This window comes from Paramisgurnus dabryanus, chromosome 19 (assembly GCF_030506205.2).
Source record: "Paramisgurnus dabryanus chromosome 19, PD_genome_1.1, whole genome shotgun sequence".
Classification (NCBI taxonomy): Eukaryota; Metazoa; Chordata; class Actinopteri; order Cypriniformes; family Cobitidae; genus Paramisgurnus; species Paramisgurnus dabryanus.
This window is the reverse complement of record NC_133355.1, coordinates 36250433-36277886: the sequence shown is the minus strand read 5'-3', so window position 1 is coordinate 36277886 and position 27454 is coordinate 36250433. Positions and strand designations below refer to the sequence as shown.

Sequence of the window (27454 nt, the reverse complement as noted above, 5' to 3'; positions counted from 1 at the left end):
GGATTTTTTGGGTGGTTTTTCGCCCCCCTTTCGGAAATCCTGCACCCGATCGCTTATAAAAGTCATAGCAGTCTTCTCCTCAATAAGCCGGTCGATTTGAGCCCTAATTTATGGGTCTACGACAAAGCGTGCGGGACGAGTTACGCGCCAAAAAAGTGTCCAGAAAAAGAAGAATAATAATAATAACTAGATAGGTACATTTCCTGAAGAAAATGTGAAGTGGTGCTTGCCGTGGCAAATTTCGGGGGACAATATATGATTATACTCCAAGCCAAAAGTAAAACAATTCAACCCACATGTCTCTACGATATTCTGATGCGAAGATATAAGGCTTTGTTTATTCGGTTGCTAGGGTACTGTATTTGGTTGCTAGGGAGAAAATTGGCATCCACTAGTGATTACACTCCGAGTCACGAGTCAAACGGTCAAACCCCCATGTCTCTACGATGTTCTGATGTGGAGATATAAGGCTTTGTTTACTCTGTTGCTAGGGTACTGTATTTGGTTGCTAGGGGCGTGGCTTGGGAGTGGCCAATGATGTGCCCAGTGATTACACTCTGAGTCACAAGTAAAACGGTCAAACCCCCGTGTCTCTACGATGTTCTGATGCGGAGATATAAGGCTTTGTTTACTCTGTTGCTAGGGTACTGTATTTGGTTGCTAGGGGCGTGGCTTGGGAGTGGCCAATTATGTGCCCAGTGATTACACTCCGAGTCACAAGTAAAACGGTCCAACCCCCGTGTCTCTACGATGTTCTGATGCGGAGAAATAAGGATTTGTTTATTCGGTTGCTAGGGTGCTCCAATTTGGTTGCTAGGGGCGTGGCTTGGGAGTGGCCAATGATGCGGCCAGTGATTACCCTCCGAGTCACGAGTAAAACGGTCCAACCCCCGTGATTCTACGATGTTCTGATGCAGAGATATAAGGCTTTGTTTATTCGGTTGCTAGGGTGCTCATATTTGGTTGCTAGGGGCGTGGCTTGGGAGTGGCCAATGATGTCGCAAGTTATTACGCTCTGAGTCACAAGTAAAATGGTCCAACCCCACTGTCTCTACGATGTTCTGATGCGGAGAAATAAGGATTTGTTTATTCGGTTGCTAGGGTGCTCCAATTTGGTTGCTAGGGGCGTGGCTTGGGAGTGGCCATTGATGCGGCCAGTGATTACCCTCCGAGTCATGAGTAAAACGGTCCAACCCCCATGATTCCACGATGTTCTGATGTCGAGATATAACTGTTTGAATTTTATGTTGCTAGGGTGCTTAAAAGTGGTTGCTAGGGGCGTGGCTTAATAGCTCTGGGACTATCCTGATAAATTGATTGGATGTCTGAGTAAAATGAGCCCACCCCCATGTCTCTACGACATTGTAAAGCGAAGATATCCCATCTGGAACTTTTTTATTCCCTTATATGGGCATGTTTCCTGCCCCATTATAAGTCAATGGGAATTTTCGGGTGCCTCTTACTCCCCAGGGGTGCAGCTTACACCCCAATGTGATGTATGTTCTTACAGAGTCTATCACCCTCTTCAAATGTTGTAACCTACATGTTTCTACAAAATCCTCAAACGGAGCTATGACCCGTCAAAGTTCGGCCCAATGTTAAGTCAATGGGATTTTTCGGTTGGTTTTTCGCCCCCCTTTCGAAAATCCTGCACCCAATCGCTTATAAAAGTCATAGCACACCTCTCCTTAATTATCCGGTCGATTTGAGCCCTCTTTCATGGGACTGTGGCAAACCGTGCGGGACGAGTTACGCGCCGAAAAAGTGTGCAGACATAAGAATAAGATATAATAATAATAATAAGTATGAGCAATAATAATAGTGATGCCTTGCATAAATGCAAGCACCACTAACTAGATAGGTACATTTCCTGAAGAAAATGTGAAGTGGTGCTTGCCGTGGCAAATTTCGGGGGACAATATATGATTATACTCCAAGCCAAAAGTAAAACAATTCAACCCACATGTCTCTACGATATTCTGATGCGAAGATATAAGGCTTTGTTTATTCGGTTGCTAGGGTACTGTATTTGGTTGCTAGGGAGAAAATTGGCATCCACTAGTGATTACACTCCGAGTCACGAGTCAAACGGTCAAACCCCCATGTCTCTACGATGTTCTGATGTGGAGATATAAGGCTTTGTTTACTCTGTTGCTAGGGTACTGTATTTGGTTGCTAGGGGCGTGGCTTGGGAGTGGCCAATGATGTGCCCAGTGATTACACTCTGAGTCACAAGTAAAACGGTCAAACCCCCGTGTCTCTACGATGTTCTGATGCGGAGATATAAGGCTTTGTTTACTCTGTTGCTAGGGTACTGTATTTGGTTGCTAGGGGCGTGGCTTGGGAGTGGCCAATTATGTGCCCAGTGATTACACTCCGAGTCACAAGTAAAACGGTCCAACCCCCGTGTCTCTACGATGTTCTGATGCGGAGAAATAAGGATTTGTTTATTCGGTTGCTAGGGTGCTCCAATTTGGTTGCTAGGGGCGTGGCTTGGGAGTGGCCAATGATGCGGCCAGTGATTACCCTCCGAGTCACGAGTAAAACGGTCCAACCCCCGTGATTCTACGATGTTCTGATGCAGAGATATAAGGCTTTGTTTATTCGGTTGCTAGGGTGCTCATATTTGGTTGCTAGGGGCGTGGCTTGGGAGTGGCCAATGATGTCGCAAGTTATTACGCTCTGAGTCACAAGTAAAATGGTCCAACCCCACTGTCTCTACGATGTTCTGATGCGGAGAAATAAGGATTTGTTTATTCGGTTGCTAGGGTGCTCCAATTTGGTTGCTAGGGGCGTGGCTTGGGAGTGGCCATTGATGCGGCCAGTGATTACCCTCCGAGTCATGAGTAAAACGGTCCAACCCCCATGATTCCACGATGTTCTGATGTCGAGATATAACTGTTTGAATTTTATGTTGCTAGGGTGCTTAAAAGTGGTTGCTAGGGGCGTGGCTTAATAGCTCTGGGACTATCCTGATAAATTGATTGGATGTCTGAGTAAAATGAGCCCACCCCCATGTCTCTACGACATTGTAAAGCGAAGATATCCCATCTGGAACTTTTTTATTCCCTTATATGGGCATGTTTCCTGCCCCATTATAAGTCAATGGGAATTTTCGGGTGCCTCTTACACCCCAGGGGTGCAGCTTACACCCCAATGTGATGTATGTTCTTACAGAGTCTATCACCCTCTTCAAATGTTGTAACCTACATGTTTCTACAAAATCCTCAAACGGAGCTATGACCCGTCAAAGTTCGGCCCAATGTTAAGTCAATGGGATTTTTCGGTTGGTTTTTCGCCCCCCTTTCGAAAATCCTGCACCCAATCGCTTATAAAAGTCATAGCACACCTCTCCTTAATTATCCGGTCGATTTGAGCCCTCTTTCATGGGACTGTGGCAAACCGTGCGGGACGAGTTACGCGCCGAAAAAGTGTGCAGACATAAGAATAAGATATAATAATAATAATAAGTATGAGCAATAATAATAGTGATGCCTTGCATAAATGCAAGCACCACTAATAATAATAATAAGTATGAGCAATAATAATAGTGATGCCTTGCATAAATGCAAGCACCACTAACTAGATAGGTACATTTCCTGAAGAAAATGTGAAGTGGTGCTTGCCGTGGCAAATTTCGGGGGACAATATATGATTATACTCCAAGCCAAAAGTAAAACAATTCAACCCACATGTCTCTACGATATTCTGATGCGAAGATATAAGGCTTTGTTTATTCGGTTGCTAGGGTACTGTATTTGGTTGCTAGGGAGAAAATTGGCATCCACTAGTGATTACACTCCGAGTCACGAGTCAAACGGTCAAACCCCCATGTCTCTACGATGTTCTGATGTGGAGATATAAGGCTTTGTTTACTCTGTTGCTAGGGTACTGTATTTGGTTGCTAGGGGCGTGGCTTGGGAGTGGCCAATGATGTGCCCAGTGATTACACTCTGAGTCACAAGTAAAACGGTCAAACCCCCGTGTCTCTACGATGTTCTGATGCGGAGATATAAGGCTTTGTTTACTCTGTTGCTAGGGTACTGTATTTGGTTGCTAGGGGCGTGGCTTGGGAGTGGCCAATTATGTGCCCAGTGATTACACTCCGAGTCACAAGTAAAACGGTCCAACCCCCGTGTCTCTACGATGTTCTGATGCGGAGAAATAAGGATTTGTTTATTCGGTTGCTAGGGTGCTCCAATTTGGTTGCTAGGGGCGTGGCTTGGGAGTGGCCAATGATGCGGCCAGTGATTACCCTCCGAGTCACGAGTAAAACGGTCCAACCCCCGTGATTCTACGATGTTCTGATGCAGAGATATAAGGCTTTGTTTATTCGGTTGCTAGGGTGCTCATATTTGGTTGCTAGGGGCGTGGCTTGGGAGTGGCCAATGATGTCGCAAGTTATTACGCTCTGAGTCACAAGTAAAATGGTCCAACCCCACTGTCTCTACGATGTTCTGATGCGGAGAAATAAGGATTTGTTTATTCGGTTGCTAGGGTGCTCCAATTTGGTTGCTAGGGGCGTGGCTTGGGAGTGGCCATTGATGCGGCCAGTGATTACCCTCCGAGTCATGAGTAAAACGGTCCAACCCCCATGATTCCACGATGTTCTGATGTCGAGATATAACTGTTTGAATTTTATGTTGCTAGGGTGCTTAAAAGTGGTTGCTAGGGGCGTGGCTTAATAGCTCTGGGACTATCCTGATAAATTGATTGGATGTCTGAGTAAAATGAGCCCACCCCCATGTCTCTACGACATTGTAAAGCGAAGATATCCCATCTGGAACTTTTTTATTCCCTTATATGGGCATGTTTCCTGCCCCATTATAAGTCAATGGGAATTTTCGGGTGCCTCTTACACCCCAGGGGTGCAGCTTACACCCCAATGTGATGTATGTTCTTACAGAGTCTATCACCCTCTTCAAATGTTGTAACCTACATGTTTCTACAAAATCCTCAAACGGAGCTATGACCCGTCAAAGTTCGGCCCAATGTTAAGTCAATGGGATTTTTCGGTTGGTTTTTCGCCCCCCTTTCGAAAATCCTGCACCCAATCGCTTATAAAAGTCATAGCACACCTCTCCTTAATTATCCGGTCGATTTGAGCCCTCTTTCATGGGACTGTGGCAAACCGTGCGGGACGAGTTACGCGCCGAAAAAGTGTGCAGACATAAGAATAAGATATAACTAGATAGGTACATTTCCTGAAGAAAATGTGAAGTGGTGCTTGCCGTGGCAAAATTCTCGGGACAATATATGATTATACTCCAACCCAAAAGTAAAATGGTCCAACCCCCGTGTCTCTACAATGTTCTGATGCGGAGATATAAGGCTTTGTTTATTCGTTTGCTAGGGTACTGGATTTGGTTGCTAGGGAAAAAATTGGCATCCAGTAGTGATTACACTCCGAGTCACGAGTCAAACGGTGCAGCCCCCGTGTCTCCACAATGTTCTGATTCTGAGATATAAGGCTTTGTTTATACGGTTGCTAGGGTACTGGATTTGGTTGCTAGGGAAAAAATTGGCATCCACTAGTGATTACACTCCGAGTCACGAGTCAAACGGTGCAGCCCCCGTGTCTCTACGATGTTCTGATGCGGAGATATAAGGGTTTGTTTATTCGGTTGCTAGGGAACTGTATTTGGTTGCTAGGGAGAAAATTGGCATCCACTGCTGATTACACTTCAAGTCGCGAGTCAAACGGTCCAACCCCCGTGTCTCTACGATGTTCTGATGCGGAGATATAAGGCTTTGTTTATTCGGTTGCTAGGGTACTGTATTTGGTTGCTATGGAAAAAATTGGTATCCCATAGTGATTACACTCTGAGTCACGAGTCAAACGGTCCAACCCCGGTGTCTCTATGATGTTCTGATGCTGAGATATAAGGCTTTGTTTACTCTGTTGCTAGGGTACTGTATTTGGTTGCTAGGGAAAAAATTGGCATCCCATAGTGATTACACACTGAATCACGAGTCAAACGGTCCAACCCCCGTGTCTCTACAATGGTCTGATGCGGAGATATAAGGCTTTGTTTATTCGGTTGCTAGGGTACTGTATTTGGTTGCTAGGGAAAAAATTGGCATCCCATAGTGATTACACTCTGAGTCACGAGTCAAACGGTCCAACCCCGGTGTCTCTACGATGTTCTGATGCGGAGATATAAGGCTTTGTTTACTCTGTTGCTAGGGTACTGTATTTGGTTGCTAGGGAAAAATTTGGCATCCCATAGTGATTACACACTGAGTCACGAGTCAAACGGTCCAACCCCCGTGTCTCTACGATGTTCTGATGCTGAGATATAAGGCTTTGTTTACTCTGTTGCTAGGGTACTGTATTTGGTTGCTAGGGAAAAAATTGGCATCCCATAGTGATTACACTCTGAGTCATGAGTCAAACGGTCCAACCCCTGTGTCTCTACGATGTTCTGATGCTGAGATATAAGGCTTTGTTTACTCTGTTGCTAGGGTACTGTATTTGGTTGCTAGGGGCGGGGCTTGGGAGTGGCCAATGATGTGACCAGTTGCTACACTCCGAGTCACAAGTAAAACAGTCCAACCCCCGTGTTTCTACAATGTTCTGATGCGAAGATATAAGGCTTTGTTTACTCTGTTGCTAGGGTACTGTATTTGGTTGCTAGGGGCGGGGCTTGGGAGTGGCCAATGATGTGACCAGTTGCTACACTCCGAGTCATAAGTAAAACGGTCCAACCCCCGTTTTTCTACGATGTTCTGATGCGAAGATATAAGGCTTTGTTTACTCTGTTGCTAGGGTGCTCACATTTGGTTGCTAGGGGCGTGACTTGGGAGTGGCCAATGATGTGGCCAGTGATTACCCTCCGAGTCACGAGTAAAACGATCCAACCCCCGTTATTCTACGATGTTCTGATGACTAGATAAAACTGTTTGAATTTTATGTTGCTAGGGTGCTTAAAAGTGGTTGCTAGGGGCGTGGCTTAATAGCTCTGGGACTATCCTGATAAATTGATTGGATGTCTGAGTAAAATGAGCCCACCCCCATGTCTCTACGACATTGTAAAGCGAAGATATTCCATCTGGAACTTTTTTATTCCCTTATATGGGCATGTTTCCTGCCCCATTATAAGTCAATGGGAAATTTCGGGTGCCTCTTACACCCCAGGGGTACAACTAACACCCCAATGTGATGTATGTTCTTACAGAGCCTACCACCCTCTTCAAATGTTATAACCCACATGTTTCTACCAAATCCTCGAGCGGAGCTATGACCCGTCAAAGTTCGGCCCAATGTTAAGTCAATGGGATTTTTCGGGTGGTTTTTCGCCCCCCTTTCGGAAATCCTGCACCCGATCTCTTATAAAAGTCATAGCACACCTCTCCTCAATAATCCGGTCAATTTGAGCCCTCTTTCGTGTGTCTACGACAAACCGTGTGGGACGAGTTACGCGCCGAAAAAGTGTGCAGACATAAGAATAATAAGATATAATAATAATAAGTATGAGCAATAATAATAGTGATGCCTTGCATAAATGCAAGCACCACTAATAACTAGATAGGTACATTTCCTGAAGAAAATGTGAAGTGGTGCTTGCCGTGGCAAATTTCGGGGGACAATATATGATTATACTCCAAGCCAAAAGTAAAACAATTCAACCCACATGTCTCTACGACATTCTGATGCGAAGATATAAGGCTTTGTTTATTCGGTTGCTAGGGTACTGTATTTGGTTGCTAGGGAGAAAATTGGCATCCACTAGTGATTACACTCCGAGTCACGAGTCAAACGGTCAAACCCCCGTGTCTCTACGATGTTCTGATGCGGAGATATAAGGCTTTGTTTACTCTGTAGCTAGGGTACTGCATTTGGTTGCTAGGGAAAAAATTGGCATCCACTAGTGATTACACTCCGAGATACGAGTCAAACGGTCCAACCCCTGTGTCTCTGCGATGTTCTGATGTGGAGATAAAAGGCTTTGTTTACTCTGTTGCTAGGGTAATGTATTTGGTTGCTAGGGAGAAAATTGGCATCCACTAGTGATTACACTCCGAGTCACGAGTCAAACGGCCCAAACCCCGTGTCTCTACGATGTTCTGATGCGGAGATATAAGGGTTTGTTTACTCTGTTGCTAGGGTACTGTATTTGGTTGCTAGGGAAAAAATGGCATCCACTAGTGATTACCCTCCGAGTCATGAGTCAAACGGTCCAACCCCCGTGTCTCTACGATGTTCTGATGCGGAGATATAAGGCTTTGTTTACTCTGTTGCTAGGGTACTGTATTTGGTTGCTAGGGAAAAAAATGGCATCCACTAGTGATTACCCTCCGAGTCACGAGTCAAACGGTCCAAACCCCGTGTCTCTACGATGTTCTGATGCGGAGATATAAGGCTTTGTTTACTCTGTTGCTAGGGTACTGTATTTGGTTGCTAGGGAAAAAAATGGCATCCACTAGTGATTACCCTCCGAGTCACGAGTCAAACGGTCCAACCCCCATGTCTCTACGATGTTCTGATGCGGAGATATAAGGCTTTGTTTACTCTGTTGCTAGGGTACTGTATTTGGTTGCTAGGGAAAAAAATTGCATCCACTAGTGATTACCCTCCGAGTCATGAGTCAAACGGTCCAACCCCCGTGTCTCTACGATGTTCTGATGCGGAGATATAAGGCTTTGTTTACTCTGTTGCTAGGGTACTGTATTTGGTTGCTAGGGAAAAAAATGGCATCCACTAGTGATTACCCTCCGAGTCACGAGTCAAACGGTCCAAACCCCATGTCTCTACGATGTTCTGATGCGGAGATATAAGGCTTTGTTTACTCTGTTGCTAGGGTACTGTATTTGGTTGCTAGGGGCGTGGCTTGGGAGTGGCCAATGATGTGCCCAGTGATTACACTCCGAGTCACAAGTAAAACGGTCCAACCCCCGTGTCTCTACGATGTTCTGATGCGGAGATATAAGGCTTTGTTTACTCTGTTGCTAGGGTACTGTATTTGGTTGCTAGGGGCGTGGCTTGGGAGTGGCCAATTATGTGCCCAGTGATTACACTCCGAGTCACAAGTAAAACGGTCCAACCCCCGTGTCTCTACGATGTTCTGATGTGGAGATATAAGGCTTTGTTTACTCTGTTGCTAGGGTACTGTATTTGGTTGCTAGGGGCGTGGCTTGGGAGTGGCCAATGATGTGCCCAGTGATTACACTCCGAGTCACAAGTAAAACGGTCCAAACCCCGTGTCTCTACGATGTTCTGATGCGGAGATATAAGGCTTTGTTTATTCGGTTGCTAGGGTGCTCAAATTTGGTTGCTAGGGGCGTGGCTTGGGAGTGGCCAATGATGTGCCCAATTGTTACACCCCTAGTCACAAGTAAAACGGTCCAACCCCCGTGTCTCTACGATGTTCTGATGCCGAGATATAACTGTTTGTATTTTATGTTGCTAGGGTGCTCAAAAGTGGTTGCTAGGGGCGTGGCTTAGTAAGTCTGTAAGGATCCTGAGAGACTGATTGGATGCCTGAGTAAAATGAGCCCACCCCCATGTCTCTATGACACTGTGGTGCAAAGATATCCATCCGGGCATTTTATAATGGCAGTCTATGGTATAGGTTGCTAGGGTGCCCAAAATGGTTGCTATGGTAACCTTACACCCCATTGTGGGGGACGTCCTGACAGAGTCTAGCACCCTCTTCAAATTTAGTAACCCACATGTTTCTATGAAATCCTGGCTCGGACCTATGACCCGTCAAAATTTTTGCAATGGTAAGTCTATGGGATTTTGCCCCATTGACTTTTCATTGGGGCACTTTTGGGCACCTCTTACACCCCAGGGGTACAACTTACACCCCATTGTGATCCATGTTCTTACAGAGCCTACCACCCTCTTCAAATGTTGTAACCCACATGTTTCTACAAAATCCTCGAGCGGAGCTATGACTCGTCAAAGTTGGGCGCAATGTTAAGTCAATGGGATTTTTTGGGTGGTTTTTCGCCCCCCTTTCGGAAATCCTGCACCCGATCGCTTATAAAAGTCATAGCACACCTCTCCTCAATAAGCCGGTCGATTTGAGCCCTAATTTATGGGTCTACGACAAACCGTGTGGGACGAGTTACGCGCCGAAAAAGTGTGCAGACATAAGAATAATAAGATACTAGATAGGTACATTTCCTGAAGAAAATGTGAAGTGGTGCTTGCCGTGGCAAAATTCCCGGGACAATATATGATTATACTCCAACTCAAAAGTAAAATGGTCCAACCCCCGTGTCTCTACGATGTTCTGATGCGGAGATATAAGGCTTTGTTTACTCTGTTGCTAGAGTACTGTATTTGGTTGCTAGGGAAAAAATGGCATCCCATAATGATTACACTCTGAGTCACGAGTCAAACGGTCCAACCCCCGTGTCTCTACGATGTTCTGATGCAGAGATATAAGGCTTTGTTTATTCTGTTGCTAGGGTACTGTATTTGGTTGCTAGGGAAAAATTGGCATCCCATAATGATTACACTCTGAGTCACTAGTCAAACGGTCCAACCCCCGTGTCTCTATGATGTTCTGGTGCGGAGATATAAGGCTTTGTTTACTCTGTTGCTAGGGTACTGTATTTGGTTGCTAGGGAAAAAAAATTGCATCCCATAATGATTACACTCTGAGTCACCAGTCAAACGGTCCAACCCCCATGTCTCTACGATGTTCTGGTGCGGAGATATAAGGCTTTGTTTACTCTGTTGCTAGGGTACTGTATGTGGTTGCTAGGGAAAAAATGGCATCCCATAATGATTACACTCTGAGTCACGAGTCAAACGGTCCAACCCCCGTGTCTCTACGATGTTCTGATGCGGAGATATAAGGCTTTGTTTATTCGGTTGCTAGGGTACTGTATTTGGTTGCTAGGGAAAAAATTGGCATCCCATAATGATTACACTCCGAGTCACGAGTCAAACGGTCCAACCCCCGTGTCTCTACGATGTTCTGATGCGGAGATATAAGGCTTTGTTTATTCGGTTGCTAGGGTACTGTATTTGGTTGCTAGGGAAAAAATTGGCATCCCATAATGATTACACTCTGAGTCACTAGTCAAACGGTCCAACCCCCGTGTCTCTACGATGTTCTGGTGCGGAGATATAAGGCTTTGTTTACTCTGTTGCTAGGGTACTGTATTTGGTTGCTAGGGAAAAAAATGGCATCCCATAATGATTACACTCCGAGTCACGAGTCAAACGGTCCAACCCCCGTGTCTCTACAATGTTCTGATGCGGAGATAAAAGGCTTTGTTTACTCTGTTGCTAGGGTACTGTATTTGGTTGCTAGGGAAAAAATTGGCATCCCATAATGATTACACTCCGAGTCACGAGTCAAACGGTCCAACCCCCGTGTCTCTACGATGTTCTGGTGCGGAGATATAAGGCTTTGTTTACTCTGTTGCTAGGGTACTGTATTTGGTTGCTAGGGGCGTGGCTTGGGAGTGGCCAATGATGTGCCCAATTGTTACACCCCTAGTCACAAGTAAAACGGTCCAACCCCCGTGTCTCTACGATGTTCTGATGCCGAGATATAACTGTTTGTATTTTATGTTGCTAGGGTGCTCAAAAGTGGTTGCTAGGGGCGTGGCTTAGTAAGTCTGTAAGGATCCTGAGAGACTGATTGGATGCCTGAGTAAAATGAGCCCACCCCCTTGTCTTTACGACATTGTAAAGCAAAGATATCCCATCTGGAACTTTTTTATTCCCTTATATGGGCATGTTTCCTGCCCCATTATAAGTCAATGGGAAAATTCGGGTGCCTCTTACACCCCAGGGGTACAACTTACACCCCATTGTGATCCATGTTCTTACAGAGTCTACCACCCTCTTCAAATAATGTAACCCACATGTTTTTACAAAATCCTCGCTCGTACCGATGACCCGTCAAAGTTTTTGCAATGTTAAGTCTATGGGATTTTCCCCCATTGACTTTTCATTGGGGCACTTTTGGGCGCCTCTTACACCCCAGGGGTACAACTTACACCCCAATGTGATGTATGTTCTTACAGACTCTACCACCCTCTTCAAATGTTGTAACCCACATGTTTCTACAAAATCCTCGAGCGGAGCTATGACTCGTCAAAGTTGGGCGCAATGTTAAGTCAATGGGATTTTTCGGGTGGTTTTTCGCCCCCCTTTCGGAAATCCTGCACACGATCGCTTATAAAAGTCATAGCACACCTCTCCTCAATAAGCCGGTCGATTTGAGCCATCTTTGATGGGTCTACGACAAACCGTGCGGGACGAGTTAGGTGCCGAAAAAACGTGCAGATGTAAGAATAAAATATAATAATATCCCTGAGGAATAGTAATAGTGATGCTTTGCATAAATGCAAGCACCACTAATAATAATAATAATAAGTATGAGCAATAATAATAGTGATGCCTTGCATAAATGCAAGCACCACTAATAATAATAAGTATGAGCAATAATAATAGTGATGCCTTGCATAAATGCAAGCACCACTAATAAGTATGCAAGATAGTAATAGTGATGCTTTGCATAAATGCAAGCACCACTAATAATAATAATAATAATAATAATAATAAGTTTAAGTGCAACAACAGTATGTTGGCTTTCTCAAGCCAACATAATAACACCAGAATTATCAAATAATTAACGTACACATATCCTAAAAATTAACCTTGTGTAACTGATACGCTGTAAAGGGGGTATATTTTGATCATGATTTTGAATGGTAGTCAATGACGCTCTCTGCCGGTTGGGTATACCAAGATGGCGGCTCGAACTCTGCGCTGGCTTCACCTCACGCAGTTACGTCAAGCGTTCTATGCGCAATCCAGTCATTTATATAGATCAGTGGTCCTAACACCCCAGTATAGTGAAAAAGCACCGTCCTTCGGATGAGATGTTAAACCGAGGTCCTGACTCTCTGTGGTCATTAAAAATCCCAGAATGTCTTTAGAAAAAGAGTAGGGGTGTGCCCCGGCATCCTGGCCAAACTTGCCCACTGGCCTACTAATCATCCCCTCATACTAATTGGCTATATCACTTGGTCTCCTCTCCACTAATAAGCTGGTGTGTGGTGAGCGTTCTGGTGCAATATAGCTGCCGTCGCATCATCCAGGTGGATGCTGCACATTGGTGGTGGTTGAGGAGATTCCCCCATTCATATGTAAAGCGCTTTGAGTGCGGCAGAAAAGCGCTATATAAATGTAATTAATTATTATTATTAAAATTATTATATTTTACACAAGGCTGTCCTGAGATGAATTTTAATATTTATGCCACATAAAATAACATTCCAACATTTCTGGAATTTCATTCCATACAGATACATGCATAGCAACACATTTTTGACAACGATCCGTTTAGCAAATGTTACAAGGTCTCATCCTTACCAAATGTAAACCTTAAACTTACAGTAAAAATTCTGTAAACGCATCACAGACATTTTCCGTGGTCCATGTATAAAAGCTACCTTTTGAAATACTGCTTTTAAATGTTTCATATTTTAAAAAGTATGGCATTTGACGCCAAATATTTAAAAAGAGACCAGGAATCAACAAACACATACAGGTCACCTTTTTAAGAAGACTTTTGTTCAACAAGAAAAATCATACCGAAGCATAAAGAAACATCAAGGACAAACTAGACTTTACATGTATTGATGATTATTCAGAAGAAGAAAAAAAACTTGCCAGTACTTGAGGATTTTTTTGAGACATTTGACAAAGCAAAGGTTGCTCCAACATCTAGATTATTACTTTTAGTAGATTTTTCACCATTGTTTTACTATTTATGTGGCTTCCTTCTGTTTTTCTAAATAAGACATATAAAAGACAACGTTTGTAAACTTGTTTTAATTACAAATCTGCATCACTTAGAGCTGGAACTATTAATAAATAAATAAATAAATAAGTAAATACTTAAACACACAAAGTATTAACACACAATACCCAACAAATATATAAAAAACATCTATTATGAAATGACAGATTAAACCTGCTGATTTGATTGTCCGCCTGCTGCTGTGTAAACCAACACAGAACTGTATAAATGTTGTATGTAAGTGATTATAAGGGAAAAACTACTAATTGTGAAATTTGATAATTGAATAGTTGGAGACTTTGAAGAGAACCGGTGGGCATGTTCAGTCTTTGCAAAGGATGGCCAGAAGACTCAAATAAACCGGCTGTTTAAAAAAAGGGGTTGTGTTGGGCACTGTGATAAAGGAGCTCACTATGTGTCCTTAAACAGTTGAATGTTGGAGGATGATATCCTGTTATTATACTTACAAATGTCAAGAGTTGACAAATGTAATGCGAGAGCACATCCATGTAAAGAACAAGCACACATTTTTCAAAGTGAAAACTGGATGTGGGCTCTCAAATATGTTTGCTTTTGATTTTTTTTTGTCCATACTCGGAACTGTGTGACATATGATCGCAAATCTATCTGCTCTCTTTGTCTTGGATGTGCTATTGCTCAGAGTGTTTGTGCACCCAAAGTGTGTCCCATTGCTTTATTTAAAATAGGATGACACAACGGACCAATGAAAATCCTGCTTCATACATAAAATCTCATTGGTTAAGAGTGAACTCTATCTGGAGGTCTTGTCAACCAATAAACACTGAGTCAACAATCTTTAATAATTCAACTATATAATGCCACATTAATACAATTTTGACTATGAATGGGGGAATTGGATTACTGGTAACAAAAATCTACCTATCAATTATTATCTAATATTGAAAGATTGTATGGCTCTCAAAGTGCACTTTAAATTGCACAAAACATATTTTTAAGTCCCTGTAAAGTCTGATATTAAATGTGTTCTGCGTTTGTCTCACCACAGAAACATGTGATATTATTAACCACCCAACCAAATTTGAATGACGGAAAAAAGTGGCTCAAGTGAATCATTAAGGCACCATTTTAACCCTGCCCAAATAATCCTGAACACAGAAATGGTAAACAACTGTCTAGCGATCTAACTCTGCAATTCAGTACTACATAGTTTATAGTCTTTGTGGAGTGTTTCAGCAATACATTTTCAAGGTTGACTTTACAGGGGACTTAAAAATATTGTTAATTAAAAACAGGGTTGTCATGGTTCTCAAAATCCTCGATTCGATTACATTTTCCGATACTAAGGTCACGGTTCGATTTTATTAACGATTTTTTTTTTAGCACAAAAAATGCTATGCCATGTTTAGACTAGACTTTTATGAAATATAATATCTGACCTGGAACCTGGAGATGCCCTGCCATGTAAGTCTTACTGCCAGTGGAAAAATATGGTACACACACATACCTGATAAAATAAAAACTTCCTGTCAGATGAACAACAGAAAACGTGCTTTTATTACCATCAAACGAGATTGTGAGACCCTAATAAGTCATGTTTAAATGCTGTTTTCATAACTTAAAGCTACAATGTTTCTACAATGATAGCCATGCTATCGTTCAACTGGCTGTAGCTAGCAAAGTTAGAGGAGGTTGACTTGCAACAGTCAACACGTGTTTTTTTTCGGCTTGGCTAGCCAACCACACTTGACATGGGGGCGTGGCAGCATCGACGATTCCATTTTTTTCATACGAAGATCGAGGTTGTGACCTAATTTCACTTGACATGGGGGCGTGGCAGCATCGACGATTCCATTTTTTTCATACGAATCGTGACACCCTTAATTAAAAGCCAACTGTTTAGACCGTAAGTAATAAATATCCTTTATTTAGGAATACTATTTCAAACCGGTTGCTTCTGGTATGGTTTTCACATTTAAACCAAATGCAATGTGTCATTAACAAATCTTGTCTATTTTTAAATTCATAAGGCTATTCTCTTGAACTCTTAGCACCAGACACAATTTGAGCACACCAAACATTTTGAGAGCGCCCACTTTCTGAGAGAGAGAGTATCTTTAAGTGACCGCCTTGTATTTGGGGGCACACATCTAGTTTTGTGCTATAGCTAAAATCGAGAGCTCCTAACATTTGGCACAGATGTGGAATGCCTTCAGAACTATTTCACGTGTTCTGCTGTGTGTGATGAGCAATAAAACTTCTTGTGTGTTATAAAGTTTGATAGATTGTTAAATTGGATGTCACATGGGCGGCAGTACTTTACATTACTAGTGGCCGCATTGGACTCAGTCAATACTTTCTTGAAGCTTGTCGAGTCCTCCTCGGTTTGTGGAGATTGCATCAAAGTGGTTCTTTCCTTATGGCTGATGGGTCTGTCTGTGTGAATGTCTGGTGCAAGAGAACTGTGCTTATTGTCAGTGTCTCCTGACTTGTCATTAAGTTCATTTAAGAATGACATCTTGCCCTGGTTCTCATCTGTGCTCAGATGGCTACCGTGAGGCATCGGCTGATCTTTCTCCCCCTCACTGCCTTCATTAGGACTTTGTCTTTGTTTGCTCTGTGTGACAAGCATCACTGTCGCATAATCTGTGGGTTTGTTTTTATAGTAAGGCCAGATTTGTTCATCTGGTCTCATTTTCTTAGTGCTCGAAGGCTGAAACAGGCTTTTTGGGTCATCTTTTATTGGGTTGAGGTGGTCTTCACTGTCAGATGATGCCCCTGCATTTAAATGCTCAGTTTTTGCATGTAAGGCTGGGATCTCAAAGGCAACATTCTCTGAGAGGTTTCTAGTATTACGCAGGCTTTCCATTTTGATGTTTGCACAGATTTTGTTATCAATGGTCGAATTTTGCAAAGTGGTCCCTGGGCAGAAGTTTTGTTTGTGCTTAAGATAGTCTTCAACTTTGTTAAAGCTTATCTTGCACACAGCACACTCATGATAATCCAAGAGTCCTTTGGGTGAAAGTGGAGTATTACCAAACTGTGGTATGCATTTTTTACTCAAATCTATAGGTACATCACATTCCTCCTTACATGTTTTAGGGCATTTTGAGACAAGAGCTGATTTTGTTATCGTCAGTGAGGCCTCTGGATATTTGGGTACTAGACCTTGCATCATGGTGTATCTCTGTTGGTCTCTGAAACTCTCCACTGTGCCTTTTGTCATGTATGGAGCTCCGAGAGTGGTGATTCCAAGAAGCGATGGCACACCCATAGGATGCATCTGTTCTTGTTCAGGAGTTGCCAGTTCATGTGCCTTTCTTCTTTTACGTGCACGAACCATCTTCTGATTGGCTGGTCCTTTATTGTTAGCACGCTTCACGTTAGGATCATGGCGGGTGGCACAATAATACTGCTTATGCACCATGAAGGTCTCATGTCGACTAAAGGTTATCTTGCAGGCTTCACATGTTGTCTGTTTGGGGTCTTTATCATTTTCTGTGGGTGGCATGTTTGGGCTTTGTAAATCCAACTGTGTGCCATTCAGCTTCTCCGGTGCACCAGGGGAGGTTGAAGATTTCTTAATCTGCGCTAAGAGCTCATCTGTAACTTTTCCACCTCCAGTGGGATTGAAAGGGACGGACTCACAACCTTTAACCTCAGAGGGGTGGCCAGCATTTAGCAAAACAGCCAAACTAGCTCCAAGTTTAGGACTCACAGCACCTGCTGGTTTATCCAGAAGTCCAGGAAAATCATGCAGCTTGGGTGTGTGTTCCCAGCGACTGTTGCAGTAATGCTTCTTGTGTACCAAATAATTATCAAGGTTATTGAATGAGATATTGCATTCAAAACAAGTTGCCCCTTTAGGCACAAGTGTGCTGTACATTACTGGTGGGTAAGTGTTCACTCGGTGACGTAACCTGCGATGGACCAACTCTGACATTTTTGCCAAAATCTGAGATGCCTGGGGGCCCACAGTAATATCGTTTGAAAACGGGACATGTGGCATGAAATGAGGTATGGGAAAGGCAGGAGGCAGGTGGTGTTGAATTGGTGAAGAGGCCAAACGGGGACTTGAAGGCTCTGACTTCACTCTTGAAAATGAAACACTGGCCTTGTTTTCTGAGTTGCCCTCACTCTTAAAGGATGTCTGGACACTTTCTATGGTTTCTGGCTCAGTTAATGGACCGCTGTCAGCACTTTCCTCAAGGTCTTTCATGTCTGCATTAGCTCTACCTTGTTGAGGGCTGCCTTTATGGATACTATGAGATTTATCAGCTTTGTCTTTTTTGGTGGGTGTGTTGCCTGTACTGCCATGGCCATGTAATTCCTGGTGTTTGGTAATTTCTTTAGGGGTTTGGAACGTGAAGTGGCAGTGACCACATTTCAGGCCAGTGTGGGACAGATGGGTAAGGATGTGGTGCTGGAGTACCATAAGTGTTTCAGCAGTGTAGTCACAAATTGTGCATTTCAATTGGCCTCCAGTGGAGTTCTCATCTGACTTGAAACCTTTAAAGATAATAGAAAACAAAAAGAAGGCTTAATACCACTCAGCTTTGTTATCACTCAGATCATTGAAAGTGCCTCCTGAGTTAGAGCCAAGATACATCACTCTGCCACACCAAGTGATGGTACTGTACCTATGCAGCTGATGGGAGTTCATATTTATCTCAAGACATAAGTTACACATAACATTTGCAGTTACAGACTTAAAACATGAAATGTCAACTAGCTTTAGTCTTAATAGGTGAGATAATTACTTGGGAAAAAGTCTTCTTGATCTTACTCACTATTATGTTTGGATACATGCATTTCCAGGGCATGGGAGCCTGCAAAGCTCATATTGCATTGTGGGTATGTGCAACTGCGGAGCATTTGATGGCTGATATTGGCGCTTTTCTCTGTGGCCATCTCGGGGTCCCTTAGCCGCCCACTGCAGTAATACATAAGATGTGCTTGGAGGTTCCTTTCACTTCTAAACCAGATGCCACAAGCCTTGCAGGGAAAGATGTCTTCTGCAAAGACAGAAAAGGACACAAGTGTATTCATACCAGTATAGTGAGTTTTGAAGCTTGTGAAAAGTTGAAATGCATAAACTTGTACAAAATAAGGGGATTTTCCTAATCTGCACTATACAGTTAAACCTAAAATAATAATCTAAAATAAAAATTCATGAACCTAAACTCAAAGGCATATCAGTCCTAGCTGAATGCTGGGGTGCATGAACCAAATAACCCTAGACTTCAGAGCCCGTCAAAGCAAACATATTGTGTTTCGCCTCGAACTCTCGTGAACTGTGATAAGAGAATGGACGAAGGTAAATATCTAATTCCTTCAGAAAACTGAAGGTCATCCTCGACCCTTGGTCATTTCCATATCCATGGCCCGCATGCACATCAGAGATTTTTAACCAAGCACATTAATTAGCTTATCCACTGTGTGATAATGCAGCACTCACTGTTTATGATAGCACCTTGCAGTATGGATTCCATGGCTGCTTGCTGAGGAAGAAGTTGCATGGAGTCCAGCTGTCGGGCCGGATACATCCCTTGACCACAGGGAGATTGGGCTGGTGTTTGAAGATGAGAGTGCAAATCCACCACATAAGCAGTAAGTTCATCTCCCTCTGTAATGTTTTTTGTTGTAGAGCACCATACATGTTCTCCTGCAAGAAATCAAGTGAAGCTTTAGGTAAAAGTTAGTTTAAAGCAAGTTGTTATTTTTGTTGTTTAAAAACATTGTTTTTGTTTATTAATATGATAACATTTACTTAAAGGCTCTCTAAGCGAATCTGAGAGACGTTAGTTATGGTTGACGTTTGAACTGTTTTCAAACAGACGGAGCGTAGCTAACTCCACCCCCTTCCCCTCCCTTCCGTGCTTTCATGAACGCGCCCCACCCCCAAATCCTTTTTTGTCGTTTATTGGCTGGAATACTTTGTTTTGTTTTGTGCTGCTAGGTTTGACCACTATGTTGATATTGCCGTTTGTGAAGCCTGTGCTGTCTACAGAGATCGCGTTTTTTTACAGTTTGATCAGCGGACAGGCAGCAAGCAGATAGTGAGGAGATGTTTCCGGTATGTAACAAAAAATGTTTTATGGTCTAAAACGCGTCAATTCGCTTAGAGAACCTTTAACATTAAGGGGTGGTTTCCTGGACAGGGCTTAGCTTATGCCTTAGTTTAACTAGGAAATATAACTACGTTTAACTTTTACTTGTGTGCATTTTAAGGCAAAAAGGGAACTGATGTATTTTAAGATATGTCAGTGCAAGTTGTTTTCAGTTTGGGCAGCTCTTACATTTATTTTAGTCTAGGACTAGTATAATCCCTGTCCGGGAAACTGCCTCAAACAATCTTTATCATGAATGGTGCAAAACATCTGTGAAATCTTTGTAAATTAATTAGCATGTTATTAACGCAATGTAGATCAGCAAAACTCTGCAAAACATATACTATTTTACATCTATTTACATCCTGGAATCAAACCCATGACCTTTGCATTGTAATTTTCATTGTAGCTCTACCAGTTGAGCTACAGGAACACTTCCATATAAAATGCATTTCAAGAACTTTAGTGTTGGAAAAACACATGTAACCAAATACAGTCTTTTTTCCAAAGTTTGATTTTACATTTTAATCTTTAATATGATAATAGTCAGTCAATTTTAAAGTGATAGTTCACCCAAAAATGAAAAGTCTGTCATCATTTACTCACTCTCATGTTGTTACAAACCTGTATAAATTTCTTTGTTTTAATGACCACAAAGGAAAATATTTTGAGGAATGTTTGAAATCAAACCAATCATGAGGCCCATTCACTTCCATAGTATTATTTTTCCTAACAGGGTCAGGTATAAATTTTTATTTTACTGAAGTTGTATGAAGTTAATAAAACAATAAATAAAACAATGAATCATAATCAGTCTTTTTTTTTATTTAACAGTACTGTCAATCACTTTTCTTCCATTATGCTGGTATCACTGCAAGTCTTCAAAGGCTTGTTTTCAGAAATAGCATTGGTAAGCGTCTCCTTTAATACTAAATACTTTTAAAAATCTGCAAATACAAACTTAATAACTGCACACTCTTTGAAACCACATGCAGCACTATCCTACCCACATACATTATGTGCGTAATGCTTTGAAGCTGCAACAAACAATTTAGAGACAGTACTGCAAACAACGCTGTATATTTTTTCTATTGCTAAAGAGAACGGACATCTCGGATAAAAGTATGTTATTATCAAACTGAAGGGCTGTGGATGAAACATTCCACTGGAGTCCACGGAACAAAAAAAAGAAAGAAGCGGGGAGCTTTGTGACTGAGATAACATTTATCTCACTAAATGACAGGCTTACAGTCTGAACGTCATCATCCATTGAGGGGATTAAAGTTTTAAATATAACTATTTACAAAAGTCTGCAACAAGAGATACTAGAAGGTGCATGATACACCAACACTGAATGGTAGAATTAGGACGTGCATTAATTGGAGAGTTCAACAGTACCTTTGAAAGATGTTTGACGTTCTCTGACAGGGTGAAGAAAGAGAACGTGACCTTTGATGGATTGTAATGGCTTGTAGAGCAGACCACTCTCGGTATATAACGTTTAGTGGGTCTGACATCCAGGGCCTAGGTTAGGAAACAGACAGATCGGCTTACCCGTCCATCTGTTAGCTGCCTTGACATGTCAAGAACATGTGACCTGTCACGGAAACCAGTGACACAAGTCGGCAGCACAACTTTCGAGATAATGAGAAAGTTTGTTTTTTGCAGAATCTGTTAGTTGAGATCACGAAGAGGCCTCTCTATGTTTGAGATAGCAGTTTTTGTATATTTAAAAGCGTACATTTTGCGGTTGAAATCAGCTTGTTTTTCCGGAGATTCTAGCGTGCAGCAGGGGGTGTCATTGTCTGTGTGGATAAGCGGCTTTTGTTTTTTCCCCCGCCCCCAAAGGGATCTACGTGGCTACTTAAAGGCAGGATAGGCAGGAATTATCTAAAAAACTTTTTTATAAATTTGTTTAAACTGTCTTTATATACCAGTACATAAGTAAAATGTAAGTACTCTTAAAAAGAGAGTATAAAACTCGAGGCAAACAAGGCAAAAAAGGAATAAACGAAGAAATCAGACGAGAGTAAATATCGCGTGGCTTTTCCCTGAGTCGACGATGCAGTAGCGGTATTGTCTTCCTCATCAGAGTCAACAATGCTTTCATCACGGAAACTCTTCCATGCAAACCACCGTATATGTTATGAATCTTCCACAAAATTCACCTTCATCACAGTGTAACTGATGGTAATGAAAAAAACGTGTATCAATGCAACCTGTTTTTAGCTTTGTCTTATAAATATAACTAGCTCGTTTGTTACGGAATCAAACAAAATATATTTTAAACTTTACTAGTATCGATATGCTAGCTTAATAGTGAGTACTAAAGGCCATCCTATTTGTTTATATTCAGAGTGATAACGTTAGTAGTATTATACCATGGCCTGTTTAAATACTCGATTCTAATTGGCTGGAAGGTGTGCATTAAAACCGTTTAATGCACAGGTAGTTCCAGTCAGTTTGATTACAGTTAGAAATTAATCTGCTACTATAAACATTGGTAACCATAGTAACACAGTTACACTTGCAGAGAGAGCGAGTGAGCGAGCGAGACATAACTGCGTCTCTCTTTAAAGTGTGCAGGTTTTATTTCAGCACTACTTTATTTAAAGCGGATGGAGTGCGAGCCTTAAGTTAAGAAAATTACCGTCATTTTTACCTGTCTGTTAAAAAATTATACTGTAAACATTAATTACAGCTTTAACTTGGCAAATAACCAAGGTATAAGCGGGATAATCCACGGCTAGCCATGCATTAAAGGGTTTTAATGCACTTTGCAGAGACAACCACCCTCCGCTACGCGTCCGGTGGTTCTTCGCATCCACGTCGTGCATTAAAACCCTTTAATGCATGGCTAGCTGTGGATTATCCCTTACTTATGACATGATGTTACTATATGGACCGCACTCCTTCCTTTCTGCTCGTCTCAGGTAAATGCTTCTCCCGCTGTCGCATGTTCATGTGTTTTGCAAAAAAAAAAACACACAAAAAAAGTCACACAGAGATCGTTGAATTAGTTATATAATTGGCTACATGTTTTGTCTATCAATATTTTCCATGAAGTCATTGGCTGATGGAGGAATGAGCGAGCGATTGGTTCCATCCCTAAAGGACGTCACTTTTTTGACGGCACTGTTTTGATTATCTTTTATACTACCTCCCTATTTTAAATACAAACTTTGAAGGTGGGTTCATGTGTTTACCTGAACGTGAAGTGTAATCTCATATACGCTTACATGTTACGAGCACCCTCTTTTATACGTTACATTATTACTACGCTCGCTAGTATCGTTTAATCTTAGCCGCTGTATTTTGCTGCTTATGTTTTCCATTGATATTTCTGTGTTTTCTCCTGCATCTATTAAAGTAAAGCTGCTTTGAAACAATTAAAGAATTGTAAAAAGGGCTATATAAATAAAATTGAATTGAATTGACATGAAGAATGAACTTTTTTTTTAACATTCAGCATGAAGTTAAAACAACATTTCTAAAAATAAAATAAAAAAGTAATCATATTGGAAATGATTTAAATAAGAGAAAACTTTTGTAACACTCAAAGCATGAGTATTCATGATGTATTCTCTAATTTCTGTTCACACGATTCTTAGTTTTGGTAGTATAACACAGAGCAACTCTACTGGCCAGTTATTATTTTGGCACAGCACACGTTCTACATAAAGTAGAAATAAAGAACATCCTTCATATTTAAAACCAACAAATCCAAGCAGATATTTGGGCCTCGCGATGAGTTTCTGAAAACCAGTGCTGTGTGGTAATTAAGCTTACCATCTGTCAATTCTAGAATATTGTCACTATTATGCTTTTGCCACAAGGTGGCGATCTCAGCACATTTATACTCAACTTTCGGGATTATCAATAGTATCTTGATTGTCACTGTGATAATGTGATGACTTGGTATGGCTGAACCCAATCGCAGACAAATGAATAAACTCTTGAACCTTTATTTAAACAAAACAAGAAAAACAAAACCCAGGAGGGGGCAAAACAACATAAACAGGAAAAATATACTAAGACTTGAAACACTAAACAAAGAACAAGACTAGACTGGACTGGACTGGACCAAACACTAACTATACAATGGCAAACTTGACTAGACTAAACAAAGTATTCACAGGCAAGGCAAGGTAACAATACTGGATACAAAACGAACATGCACAGGACAGCGAACACAAGGGTATTAAATAAGGAAGCAAATCAAAGGGGAACAGGTGACATGAATCAAACAATAATGGGATAATTAATGAGGAAACAAGGGGGCGGGGTCAGGAGACGAGACAGAAAGCACATGGCTTAAATAAACAAGGCCAGTGCTTTCACACAAAACATGGGCCTGTCATGATCCTGCCTCATGACTAATACTAAAACAAGGACAAGAGGGCAGAATCATGACAGATGATGCTCAGTTTAATTCTTAAATTTAATAGTCTCGTAATGCTGCATAACTCTTTCATCCAAACAGTTATAGTTCAATGTTTATGCATTCTCCTTCAAAATAATGCATTGGCAAACATAAACCAACAACTAATTATAACGTTTTTGTTACTTCTTTCAATAGATCTTAAAAATAACTAAAACAAAATGGCAAAAGTTTCTGTAAAATAATATGGTACTCATGTATAAACTATAATACATAAAATATGTATTTGGGAGGAAACTGTAAGTAACATGGTAAATTTTAGTATGCATACAGACAATGAGCGACTGAGATTTTGCAAACGCAGCAGCTTGTTTGTGTGTGAGACAGCAAGAAGTTCACTGTTACTACTCCGTTTCATAAATCACATCTCTGCCTCGCAGCAGTCCCAGAGTGCATCAGTCATACAGCTTTGTTCATACAGTTGTTCATACAGTTGTTGTTTGAGGGCCACCCTCAAAGCGCTTCTGTGTTCCTGACCAGGCTGTGTTTCACCGCCCCAGGTATCACCTCTCCACCATCTGCCCCACACACCTGGCCCTGTGATCTACAGGCCTGCGCTACATCAAACACACCGGAGGGGCATCTCATCGCTTCCTGTGAGGCACAGCCAGTCATCTGGCTGGAGCAGCGGTGTGTGAAGTTATGTGGCTCTTCGTATATTCATGAGGCTGTGAAGTCCGTGTTTATTTTCTGTACTGCACCCCACACCCCTGCCTTTTAGGTTCAAACTAAGAAGCAGCGGCAGCTTGACAGGTCTGCCAAAAAACTAACCGTCAGTTTTCCAATTTCTTAATGTGAGCTTTAAGAAATGAATCGTCTTCCTGACAGCTGGCTTACTGGTCCGGGTAAAGCCAATGCTGGCAGAATATGAGATTTTACTGGCTGGGTGAACTAAGCTCCTTATGAGTGACAGGTCAAGACCTACACTTTTTCTTTCTTTCTGTCAAGGCCAATGGATTTCGTATGCTGTCAGAATGACCTTGGGTAGGTCAACCACTGACTTCTATAGCTAGGGTAGAGTGGAGCACAAAGTAAAAATGGGTTAATTGTAACATGGCTACTTTAGATACAAAGGGCCGAGTAATCACATTTTTTATCTTATGTTTTTTTATTTTTCATTTTCTGAGTTGAGTGTGTAAGTCATCAAATCCAACCCTATATTATTTTAATCACACTGTTTTGAGACATGTCAGCAGCTCCTAGTAACTTGAATTGAAAACATTTTTAGACAGAGTCACATAGTGTTACAATTAAGCCTGAGGTATACAATGATAATTAAATGAAAACAATGTAATACTATTCATTAAAAGTTGTAATGTTTGCACTCCTGTCACTCTCTGTGTAATTGTATGATAATGGTAGGTCCCACAAACAAACTTTAAAAGTGCATTTGTAGCAGACATGTATGTTGCAGGTGCAAAAAAAATATTAAAAGTTACTTTGTGCCCTGCTCTCCCCTATTTACTCGCAAACTACAGCTGAACCTTTAAGAAATACAAAAAACAAATGTGGCTTAATATGGGATGATTTGTTTGCCTGTGCACCTTATGGAAGCCCCCTGGGAACAACAATGCCTCCCACTTAACACTGGAAACCAGACACTGTGCTGTTTATTAAACAATGGAATTTGGCTGTTTCTTCTGCAGAATGTTATCAGGTCGAGAACAATCATGCCCATGGTCGCACCCTCGCTGGCTCGCCCGGCTGCTCATTAGCCACAGCATATTTAATACAGAAGTTTCTTATCAAATGTGACACCTGCATCTGCGAATAGCACTTTCCCTGTTCATTGGCATGTATTTGGGTGAGTAGAATCCAAGGTGCTTCACAGAGATTAAGAGAGAGAGGGAGAAAGCGCGAGAGAATGAACGCTTATTTTATCATTTAGCGGGTCTGGACCGTATCCAAGCAGTTTTTGTCTTGTTGTTGTAATTAGAAAGCCTTGTGAGCGATAACAGCTGCTGCTGAATATGTATATGGATAAAAGCACATCAGTTCAGCATGAGATGAATCCTCCCCCATCATTCTTTTGCTTTCCCTCCCCCTTGCTGATTTTCATACTGCAGTGATCTTAATAAATGAGGCAAGACGTGTACCTAGAGGTTCGACTTGGTTTTTTGACCAGTTTTGAATGAAGCTTTTCTTGACAGCATCTGCATTGTACGTGAAGCATTTACATCACAACCACAGTGACACGCTGCACTTTATTTCCATAAACGAATATGTAATTAAGCTTCTTGATGGCTCCTTAATAGATGCCTAAACTGCCACTTCAGTCGCCTGGTTGACGACTTGTCATTAAACTGAGATGTACACAGCTTGACACTTCTAAGGTATGCAAAGAAGAATACGTAAGGCGTATTAAAGGTAAACATTAATGTAAACATAACAAACAAGTGTATATTTAGGTAAACGTCCAGATGAAGATAAATGTTAATAGTGGCAAAAGCAAACATAAATATAAAAAAAATATATAAAATAAATATATTCCATGCAGTCTAAAGTTTAAACATATCCACTCATTTTCCATTATTCCTGTTTTTCTTACGTGGATAATAAATTATGACCAAAAATGTTAAACACAAACACTGGGCTTTATCTCAGCAATCTTTATGCTGAGATGTACAGCATTAACAGACCAATGCTGGACACAGTTGGACTTTTTCTCGTTTACTATAAGGTCAAGCTCATATATTGTAAAAAGAATAAAGCTAAATAATGAAAGTAAATAAAGAAGTGTCAAAGCATTTAAGCAAAGCCATTTTAAAGGAACACTCCAACTTTTTGGGACTTTAGCTTATTCACCGTATCCCTCAGAGTTAGATAAGGCCACATACATACCTTTTTTTATCCCTGTGCATGCCGTAACTCTGTCTGACAAATAACAAGGTCATATGAGACACATCCATCTTTTAACCGTATACATACTGGGAACTATATTCTCAGAAGGCAAAGCACTGCTACTTGGGCGAAGTGATTTGCTCGCAGCACCCGAGAAGCCCTGTGTTGAGGAGTGGAGAGTTTGCGCAAGTGTTGCGCTATCACTCCGACCAAGTAGCAGTGCTTCGCCTTCTGAGAATATAGTCCCCAGTATGTATACGGTTAAAAGATGGATGTGTCTCATATGACCTTGTTATTTCTACACG

The 27454-nt window shown here is 41.7% G+C and overlaps 1 protein-coding gene and 1 long non-coding RNA gene across 2 annotated transcripts in view; both read right to left on the bottom strand.

Annotated features, from left to right (window-relative positions):
• The window catches only part of LOC135780050 (uncharacterized), a 494904-nt gene that overhangs the window by 10394 nt on the left and 457056 nt on the right, over positions 1-27454 (bottom strand). The window lies entirely within an intron of this gene.
• Positions 12939-27454, bottom strand: part of zfpm2b (zinc finger protein, FOG family member 2b) — a 192848-nt gene continuing 178332 nt past the window's right edge. Inside the window, exons 6-8 of the mRNA XM_065268174.2 lie at positions 19216-19422; positions 18548-18772; positions 12939-18266 (exon numbers count right to left, since the gene is read on the bottom strand). Of these exons, the coding sequence (XP_065124246.2) occupies positions 15976-18266; positions 18548-18772; positions 19216-19422 (2723 nt within the window). The 3' untranslated portion in view covers positions 12939-15975. The remainder of the gene's footprint in view (positions 18267-18547; positions 18773-19215; positions 19423-27454) is intronic.